General features: G+C 50.2%; 1 protein-coding gene and 1 pseudogene across 2 annotated transcripts in view; both read left to right on the top strand.

Moving 5' to 3' along the window:
- LOC308158336 overlaps positions 1–2448 on the top strand; it is a 26654-nt pseudogene extending 24206 nt beyond the window's left edge. The window contains exon 18 of the transcript in view: positions 2350–2448. The product of the transcript in view is annotated as an uncharacterized misc_RNA (transcript). The remainder of the gene's footprint in view (positions 1–2349) is intronic.
- Positions 2449–4433: 1985 nt separating this feature from the next.
- The window catches only part of psmb10 (proteasome 20S subunit beta 10), a gene marked incomplete at both ends in the record, with an annotated part of 8449 nt that continues 2882 nt past the window's right edge, over positions 4434–10000 (top strand). The window contains 4 exons of the mRNA XM_080530911.1: positions 4434–4504; positions 5294–5390; positions 7654–7751; positions 9928–10000. The exon at positions 9928–10000 is cut by the window's right edge and continues 68 nt beyond it. Of these exons, the coding sequence (XP_080387037.1) occupies positions 4434–4504; positions 5294–5390; positions 7654–7751; positions 9928–10000 (339 nt within the window). The remainder of the gene's footprint in view (positions 4505–5293; positions 5391–7653; positions 7752–9927) is intronic.

Below are 10000 nucleotides of genomic sequence, written 5' to 3' on the forward strand. Positions count from 1 at the left end.
TCTCTCTCTGTCTCTCTGTGTCTCTCTCTCTGTGTGTCTCTGTGTGTCTCAGGGTGTGTCCCTGTGTCTCTCTCTGTGTCTCTGTGTGTCTCAGGGTGTGATGTATGTCTCTCTGTGTCTCAGGGTGTGTCTCTCTGTGTCTCAGGGTGTGATATGTTGTCTCTCTGTGTCTCAGGGTGTGATATGTTGTCTCTCTGTGTCTCAGGGTGTGTCTCTGTGTGTCTCTGTGTCTCAGGGTGTGATGTGTTGTCTCTCTGTGTGTCAGGGTGTGATGTGTTGTCTCTGTGTCTCAGGGTGTGATGTGTTGTCTCTGTGTCTCAGGGTGTGATATGTTGTCTCTGTGTCTCAGGGTGTGATGTGTCTCTCTGTGTCTCAGGGTGTGATGTGTTGTCTCTGTGTCTCAGGGTGTGATATGTTGTCTCTGTGTGTCTCAGGGTGTGATATGTTGTCTCTGTGTCTCAGGGTGTGATCTGTTGTCTCTGTGTCTCAGGGTGTGATGTGTTGTCTGTCTCTGTGTCTCAGGGTGTGATATGTTGTCTCTGTGTGTCTCAGGGTGTGATATGTTGTCTCTCTGTGTCTCAGGGTGTGATGTGTTGTCTCTGTGTCTCAGGGTGTGATATGTTGTCTCTCTGTGTCTCAGGGTGTGATATGTGTCTCTCTGTGTCTCAGGGTGTGATATGTTGTCTGTGTGTCTCAGGGTGTGATATGTTGTCTCTCTGTGTCTCAGGGTGTGATGTGTTGTCTCTGTGTGTCTCGGGGTGTGATGTGTTGTCTCTCTGTGTCTCAGGGTGTGATGTGTTGTCTCTGTGTGTCTCAGGGGGTGATGTGTTGTCTCTGTGTGTCTCAGGGGGTGATGTGTTGTCTCTCTGTGTCTCAGGGTGTGATGTATGTTGTCTCTCTGTGTCTCAGGGTGTGATATGTGTCTCTGTGTGTCTCAGGGTGTGATGTGTTGTCTCTGTGTCTCAGGGTGTGATGTGTCTCTCTCTGTGTCTCAGGGTGTGATGTGTGTCTCTCTGTGTGTCTCAGGGTGTGATGTGTTGTCTCTCTGTGTCTCAGGGTGTGATGTGTTGTCTCTGTGTGTCTCAGGGTGTGATATGTTGTCTCTCTGTGTCTCAGGGTGTGATGTGTTGTCTCTGTGTCTCAGGGTGTGTCTCTCTGTGTCTCAGGGTGTGATGTGTTGTCTCTGTGTCTCAGGGTGTGATGTGTTGTGTCTCTGTGTCTCAGGGTGTGATATGTTGTCTCTGTGTGTCTCAGGGTGTGATATGTTGTCTCTGTGTGTCTCAGGGTGTGATGTGTTGTCTCTCTGTGTCTCAGGGTGTGATGTGTTGTCTCTCTGTGTCTCAGGGTGTGATATGTTGTCTCTGTGTGTCTCAGGGTGTGATATGTTGTCTCTGTGTGTCTCAGGGTGTGATGTGTTGTCTCTGTGTGTCTCAGGGTGTGATATGTTGTCTCTGTGTCTCAGGGTGTGATGTGTTGTCTCTGTCTCAGGGTGTGATGTGTTGTCTCTGTGTCTCAGGGTGTGATGTGTTGTCTCTGTGTCTCTCTGTGTGTCTCAGGGTGTGATGTGTTGTCTCTCTGTGTCTCAGGGTGTGATGTGTTGTCTCTGTGTCTCAGGGTGTGATGTGTTGTCTCTGTGTCTCTCTGTGTGTCTCAGGGTGTGATGTGTTGTCTCTGTGTCTCAGGGTGTGTCTCTGTGTGTCTCTCTGTGTCTCAGGGTGTGATGTGTTGTCTCTGTGTCTCAGGGTGTGATGTGTTGTCTCTGTGTCTCTCTGTGTGTCTCAGGGTGTGATATGTTGTCTCTGTGTCTCAGGGTGTGATCTGTTGTCTCTGTGTGTCTCAGGGTGTGATGTGTTGTCTCTCTGTGTCTCAGGGTGTGATGTGTCTCTCTGTGTCTCAGGGTGTGATGTGTTGTCTCTGTGTCTCAGGGTGTGATATGTGTCTCTGTGTCTCAGGGTGTGTCTCTCTGTGTCTCAGGGTGTGATGTGTCTCTCTCTGTGTCTCAGGGTGTGATGTGTGTCTCTCTGTGTCTCAGGGTGTGATGTGTCTCTCTCTGTGTCTCAGGGTGTGATGTGTTGTCTCTCTGTGTCTCAGGGTGTGATATGTGTCTCTGTGTCTCAGGGTGTGTCTCTCTGTGTCTCAGGGTGTGATGTGTCTCTCTCTGTGTCTCAGGGTGTGATGTGTGTCTCTCTGTGTCTCAGGGTGTGATGTGTCTCTCTGTGTGTCTCAGGGTGTGATGTGTTGTCTCTGTGTCTCAGGGTGTGTCTCTGTGTGTCTCTCTGTGTGTCTCAGGGTGTGATATGTTGTCTCTCTGTGTCTCAGGGTGTGATGTGTTGTCTCTCTGTGTCTCAGGGTGTGATCTGGACGGCCTGGAAAGGCAAGGACTACTCCATCTCCTTCACTGAGATGAAGTTCAGGCCAACGTCCTTCAACCCCACGGCCCAGAGATAAGGAGGGAGGAGAGGGAAGAGGAGAGAGGAGAGGAGAGAGGAGAGGAGGGAGGAGAGGAGGGAGGAGAGGAGGGAGGAGAGGAGGGAGGAGAGGAGGGAGGAGAGGAGAGAGATAAGGAGGGAAGAGGAGAGAGGAGAGGAGAGAGATAAGGAGGGAAGAGAGGGAAGAGGAGGGAAGAGGAGGGAGGAGAGGAGGGAGGAGAGGAGAGAGATAAGGAGGGAAGAGGAGGGAGGAGAGGAGGGAGGAGAGGAGGGAAGAGGAGGGAGGAGGAGGGAGGAGAGGAGGGAGGAGGAGGGAGGAGAGGAGGGAGGAGGAGGGAGGAGAGGAGGGAGATAAGGAGGGAAGAGGAGGGAGGAGGAGGGAGGAGAGGAGGGAGGAGAGGAGGGAAGAGGAAAGAGATGAGGAGGGAGCGAGAGAGAGAGAGAGGCACTCTGTATGAACACACACACACACACTCTCTCTCTCTCTCACACACACACACACACACACTCACACACACACTCACTCTCTCTCTCATACAGGCACACACACACACACACACTCTCTCTCTCTCTCTCTAATACAGGCACACACACACACACACACACACACACACACACACACACACACACAGTATGTACACTTATTAGCCAGTTTGAACATCTTTGCCGATGCCTTGCCCTCATTCCAAACTAAAGCAAGACTTCTTTTTCCAAATGTATAGAGGATAGTTATCAGTATGTTAACGTTGTACAGTTTATATAGATTTCTTTGCGATTCCCTTTTTTTACTTTAAGCATTGTGGCAACTCTCAGATCAGCTGTAAACATATACACACCTGTGCAAAAGCATTTACCCCCCCTCCACCCCCGACCCTGACAATGTTGTTACCTCAGATTAAAAAAAACTTAAATTGGGATTCCCCCCCCCCCCCCCCCACTGAAAAAGTGAACTCAAAGTGAAAGAAACCTAAAAATAAATCTCAATAAGTTATTGATTTTTAAAAAAGAGACAATTTGTGTGAAAGGGGTAACAACATTTGAAAGGGGGGGGGTGTAGGGGGGGCGCAGGGGGCTGGGTGCACTGTCCTATCACTACTACAGTACAACTATGACATGAGCAGGTGAATAGTAATGGTGACTTCTGTTTGACTTCTGTTTGATTTTGACTTTGTATTTGAATTATCGAGTTCTTTTTTTTTTTTTTTTTGTGTATTCATTTGTTGTACATCCTTGTATTTTTCTGTTGCCCATGTTAGGCTACAATAATAAAAATCATGGTGAAATCTTCATCTGTTCTGTTCTGCTCTGGTATTGTTAGGGGTTTCTTAGTGCTATACAAATAAAGGTTATTATTATTATTATAGTTCATCGTCAGTGTTTAAGAAACAGGAGAGAGAGAGAGAGAGAGAGAGAGAGAGAGAGAGAGAGAGAGAGAGAGAGAGAGAGAGAGAGAGAGAGAGAGAGAGACTTGGCAGTAGAAAGAGAGAGAGAGAGAGACTTGGCACACTGCGCCACATATCAAAAATAAGAGCAAATCTTTCCCAAATTACAAATAACTACAATGATTTTGACACAAAGGGTAAACATCAAAAATGCTTGAAGGTGAAACCAGGCCGACACCTGATCCACCCACACCACATGAGAACCTGACAGCAGACGCTCCTGATCCGCCTATGACAACGGGTGCGTTCGGAAACACGCTCCGGAAATCTGATCAGCACTCATGGAATTTCTCTTGTCCAATCGAATTACTTGGTCCCTTTATGACGTCGAACCCAGTGTGCGCTCCCGCGCTCTCAGAGCGAATTTACGAACGCGGCCAATAATGTCAAACGTAATGTAAAAAGCCTTCAAATGAAAGTGAAAGGTAACGTTTCTAAAACGCTGACACACACCCAGCCAGCACCGTTTACCGTGAAGAGACGAAGAGAAAGCTCGGAGAAGTAGTCTGAAGTCGTGCCTAAACATATAAATCTCACATTTAGTGACTAGCTTTGCTCCACGATGTTGAACACCTCCGGGTCTCTCTGCAGCCAGCCGCCCAGCGGGGGGTTCTGCTTTGAAAACACGCGCAGGTGAGTTAAAGTATTCATGAGTTCATGAGTTCATGTCACCGTCAATGATGAACTTCAATCAGTTGTTTAGCCTAGATGAAGATGCTGCTGAGGAGTTGGAGTGGGGTTGGTTGGTCGATCGATGATAATCCACTGGTGTCACAGCTAAGAGAGAGGGGCTGTTAGTGTTTTTGGGGCTTTAGAAGAAAATGTAAAAGTGCTCATTAGCCTAGTCATGACTACACCTGTGGGAGGGAGAGAGGGAGGGAGAGGGGGGGAGGGAGGGAGAGAGAGAGGGAAAGAGGGAGAGAGAGAGAGGCGGAGAGAGAGAGAGGGACAGAGAGAGAGAGGGAGAGAGAGAGAGGGGAAAGAGAGGCAGAGAGAGAGAGACAGAGTGGGGGGAGAGAGAGAGAGAGAGAGGCACTGTGTGTAAATAAGAAAACAGGCTGAGCTGCGCACCTCATAAACCTTTTCACCTTTTAGTAGCATTTTGTTGCAAATATTAGTCCAAATATCAATAAACAATAAAAACAACATAACCATGAAATCACCATAGAAGTGTAGGTCGTTGTGAACAAACATGAATTCCACTTGAAAACAAACAAACAGCCTTGAAAACCTGGGGGGTATTCCATCAGCGTCGCTAAAGGAAAATCCAGGCTTATTTTGATGTCTCGCGAGACTTGGGCTTTTTTGTATAAATGTCGCAGGATTCATCAAAAATAAGCCTGGATTGTCCTTTAGCGACGTTGATCAGGGTTGATCAAACCTGCCGTTGATTTTCAGTTGAACTCTCGTTCCCCTCTGCAGGAATGCCGTGTTGGAGGGCAGTCTGTCGGAGTACGGGAACAAGAGTGGCCCAAAGTTCAGGAAGACAGGAACCACCATCGCTGGAGTCGTCTACAAGGTGTGAACCTCAGTCTACAACCTCACTGGTCCTGATGTGACTGCCTGGCTAGCAGGGGAGGCTGGGGGAGGTAGAACACCAGGGGGAGGCTGGGGGAGGTAGAACACCTGGGGAGGCTGGGGGAGGTAGAACACCTGGGGAGGCTGGGGGAGGTAGAACACCTGGGGAGGCTGGGGGAGGTAGAACACCTGGGGAGGCTGGGGGAGGTAGAACACCTGGGGAGGCTGGGGGAGGTAGAACACCAGGGGAGGCTGGGGGAGGTAGAACACCAGGGGAGGCTGGGGGAGGTAGAACACCAGGGGGAGGCTGGGGGAGGTAGAACACCAGGGGAGGCTGGGGGAGGTAGAACACCAGTAGGAGGCTGGGGGAGGTAGAACACCAGGGGAGGCTGGGGGAGGTAGAACACCAGGGGAGGCTGGGGGAGGAAGAACACCAGGGGAGGCTGGGGGAGGTAGAACACCAGGGGAGGCTGGGGGAGGTAGAACACCAGGGGAGGCTGGGGGAGGTAGAACACCAGGGGGAGGCTGGGGGAGGTAGAACACCAGGGGAGGCTGGGGGAGGTAGAACACCTGGGGAGGCTGGGGGAGGTAGAACACCAGGGGAGGCTAGGGGAGGTAGAACACCAGGGGAGGCTGGGGGAGGTAGAACACCAGGGGAGGCTGGGAGAGGTAGAACACCAGGGGAGGCTGGGGGAGGTAGAACACCAGGGGAGGCTGGTGGAGGTAGAACACCAGGGGAGGCTGGGGGAGGTAGAACACCAGGGGAGGCTGGGGGGAGGTAGAACACCAGGGGAGGCTGGGGGAGGTAGAACACCAGGGGAGGCTGGGGGGAGGTAGAACACCAGGGGGAGGCTGGGGGAGGTAGAACACTAGGGGAGGCTGGGGGAGGTAGCACACCAGGGGAGGCTGGGGGAGGTAGAACACCGGGGGGAGGCTGGGGGGAGGTAGAACACCAGGGGAGGCTGGGGGAGGTAGAACACCAGGGGAGGCTGGTGGAGGTAGAACACCAGGGGAGGCTGGTGGAGGTAGAACACCAGGGGAGGCTGGGGGAGGTAGAACACCAGGGGAGGCTGGGGGGAGGTAGAACACCAGGGGAGGCTGGGGGAGGTAGAACACCAGGGGAGGCTGGTGGAGGTAGAACACCAGGGAGGCTGGGGGAGGTAGAACACCAGGGGAGGCTGGGGGGAGGTAGAACACCAGGGGAGGCTGCGGGAGGTAGAACACCAGGGGAGGGCTGGGGGGAGGTAGAACACCAGGGGAGGCTGGGGGAGGTAGAACACTACGGGAGGCTGGGGGAGGTAGCACACCAGGGGAGGCTGGGGGAGGTAGAACACCAGGGGGAGGCTGGGGGGAGGTAGAACACCAGGGGAGGCTGGGGGAGGTAGAACACCAGGGGAGGCTGGGGGAGGTAGAACACCAGGGGAGGCTGGTGGAGGTAGAACACCAGGGGAGGCTGGGGGAGGTAGAACACCAGGGGAGGCTGGGGGGAGGTAGAACACCAGGGAGGCTGGGGGAGGTAGAACACCAGGGGAGGCTGGGGGAGGTAGAACACCAGGGGGAGGCTGGGGGAGGTAGAACACCAGGGGATGCTGGCGGGAGGTAGAACAGCAGGGGAGGCTGGGGAAGGTAGAACTACAGGGGAGGCTGGTGGAGGTAGAACACCTGGGGATGCTGGGGGGAGGTAGAACACCAGGGGAGGCTGGGGGAGGTAGAACACCAGGGGAGGCTGGGGGAGGTAGAACACCAGGGGAGGCTGGGGGAGGTAGAACACCAGGGGATGCTGGCGGGAGGTAGAACAGCAGGGGAGGCTGGGGAAGGTAGAACACCAGGGGATGCTGGTGGAGGTAGAACACCAGGGGAGGCTGGTGGAGGTAGAACACCAGGGGATGCTGGGGGGAGGTAGAACACCAGGGGAGGCTGATGGAGGTAGAAATCGGAGGACAGGGGCGGGGCCCATTGTAAATGCATCGAAAGGGAACTAGGAATCGTATCAAGCACACACAACGTTTGACACCGTTCCTCATTCCGTTCTGTGCATTTACAATGAGGCCCGTCCTCCGATGTCTACCTTCAGCAGCCTCCCCTGTCTTCACTACAATACCATGTCCCCCCTCCCTCCCCCCCTCCCCCCTCCCTCCTACCTCCCTCCCTCCCCCCTCCCTCCCTCCCTCCCCCCCCCCCTCCCCCCTCCCCCCTCCCTCCCTCCCTCCCTCCCCCCCCCCCTCCCCGCCTCCCTCCCTCCCTCCCTCCCTCCCTCTCTCTAGGATGGGGTGATACTCGGGGCAGACACCAGAGCCACAGATGACATGGTCGTAGCCGACAAGAACTGCATGAAGATTCACTACATTGCTCCCAACATCTAGTGAGTTCTGTTCCCTCTCTCTCTTCTTCTCTCTTCTTCTCTCTTCTTCTCTTTCTCTAAGATCCACTACATCGCTCCCAACATCTAGTGAGTTCTGTTCCCTCTCTCTCTTCTTCTCTCTTCTTCTCTTTCTCTAAGATCCACTACATCGCTCCCAACATCTAGTGAGTTCTGTTCCCTCTCTCTCTTCTTCTCTCTTCTTCTCTTTCTCTAAGATCCACTACATCGCTCCCAACATCTAGTGAGTTCTGTTCCCTCTCTCTCTTCTTCTCTCTTCTTCTCTTTCTCTAAGATCCACTACATCGCTCCCAACATCTAGTGAGTTCTGTTCCCTCTTTCTCTTCTTCTCTCTTGTTCTCTCTTCTTCTCTTTCTCTAAGATCCACTACATCGCTCCCGGGTAAAAAAAAATATACGGTGCCTTTTCCGTCCCCAGTACTAAATCATGTTGTATTTTGTCTAAATTTGGACAAATACTAATTCCATTAGGTTTTTCATGTATAGTCAATTGTTATTTATTATGAATACAATGATATGGGCTTCTAAGTTGTTGTTTTCTACATTTTAAAAGCTTTGGTTAAAGATGTAAATTTGATTTTGCATGGGATTTGGGATGTCCCCAGTGTTGTTCATTCAACTTCAATCCAAAAAATAACTATTAAAAACATATACATTTCCAAATATGTTATTATTATTTCATTTTCCTGATCAATATCTATTGAAATCAAATATAGTTTTTATCCATTCTTTTTTTATTTTGTACAAAAAATTAAGGTTTTGCTTACAATATTGCTTGTCCCTGCGATCACTGGCCACCCTGTTATGCTGTGTTAATGTCCCTTTTAAAAGAAAACCATATTTCTCAATCACATCACTCTCATGAGGTGACATCACATCAGTGGAGGGGATTTCAAATGTGGTAAGCTGTGTGATTTTCTACCTCTTTTACCATCTGATTTTTATGTTTTTATCCAGTGAGTTTAATGTGGTTGACCATAACGTGTCCACCCTGTTATGCCTAAATATTGAGGAGATCAATCAAATTGAATAATTTCAAAAAAGGTATTTAGTGCAAATTAGATTCCTCATCAAGTATTCATGGTCATTCTAGGCATTATGCTAACACAGGCAGGCTAAAGGCTAACTTTAACTCAAAATGTCCACCCTGTTAGTGTCCACCCTGTTATGTGTCCACTCTGTTCTGGAGACACTTGCCCTATTCAACTACAGAGGGTATTCTAAATAAATTAAAATGTAGGTGCCTGAGCTTGACCACTATGTCCTTTATATAATAGAACATTAAAATATAGATAAATCAACAATTTATTTTTCACAAGTTATGAAGTCCAAATGGCACCGTATAAAAGAAATGACCCTCCCAACATCTAGTGAGTCCACCTCTTTCTCTTCTTCTCTCTTCTTCTCCTCTTTCTCTCACCTCTCACTCTACTGACTAGTGCCAACTGTCAGTTTGAATGAATGAATGAATGAATGAATGAATGAATGAATGAATGAATGAATGGTCTTTATTGTCATTGCTATAGTACAGGTACCAAACAACGAAATTTGGGAGGGGTGGCTCCCCTGGTGCTAGGAAAGAAAAAAAAAACTAAAAAAACAAGAAGGGAAAGGAGCTGGTTTACATAAATAAAGGCTATGTACACTATCCACTATACTATACTGTACAGATAAGACGACTAGGGTTGTCATATTGCACATAGTGTTATTGCACATTAATTTAAAGTGTCGCAGTTTGCAGGCTTGAAATGTACACATTTGTGCCTCAGCACTACACCTGATTTTTTCAATCCAGCAGCTGCCATCAATCCGTCCAGACTGTCCAGGGCCCAGAACCTAGGTCTTTGCTGTGTTCAGGGCCTGGATGGCCCTGGGGTAGAAGCTGAGCTTCAGTCTGTTTGTCCTTGCGGCCATGGTCCTGTACCGCCTTTTCGAGGGCAGCCGGGCAAAGTGTTCGTACCCAGGGTGGGATGGGTCTCTGGAGATCTTGGAGGCCTTCCTGAGGCAGCGTGTGTTGTACAGCTCTTCCAGCTTTTGAACGAGACATTGACTGGGGTTTCCTCAGAGAGATTTGTTGTTGTTGTTGTTGTTGATGATGATGATGATGATGTTGTTGTTGTTGTTGTTGATGATGTTGATGTTGATGTTGTTGTTGTCAGCTGTTGTGGAGCTGGAGTGGCAGCTGATGCTGAGGTCACCACTCAGATGATGTCATCCAACGTGGAGCTGCAC

This window comes from Nansenia antarctica, assembly GCF_963989245.1.
Source record: "Nansenia antarctica genome assembly, chromosome: 5".
Classification (NCBI taxonomy): domain Eukaryota; kingdom Metazoa; phylum Chordata; class Actinopteri; order Argentiniformes; family Microstomatidae; genus Nansenia; species Nansenia antarctica.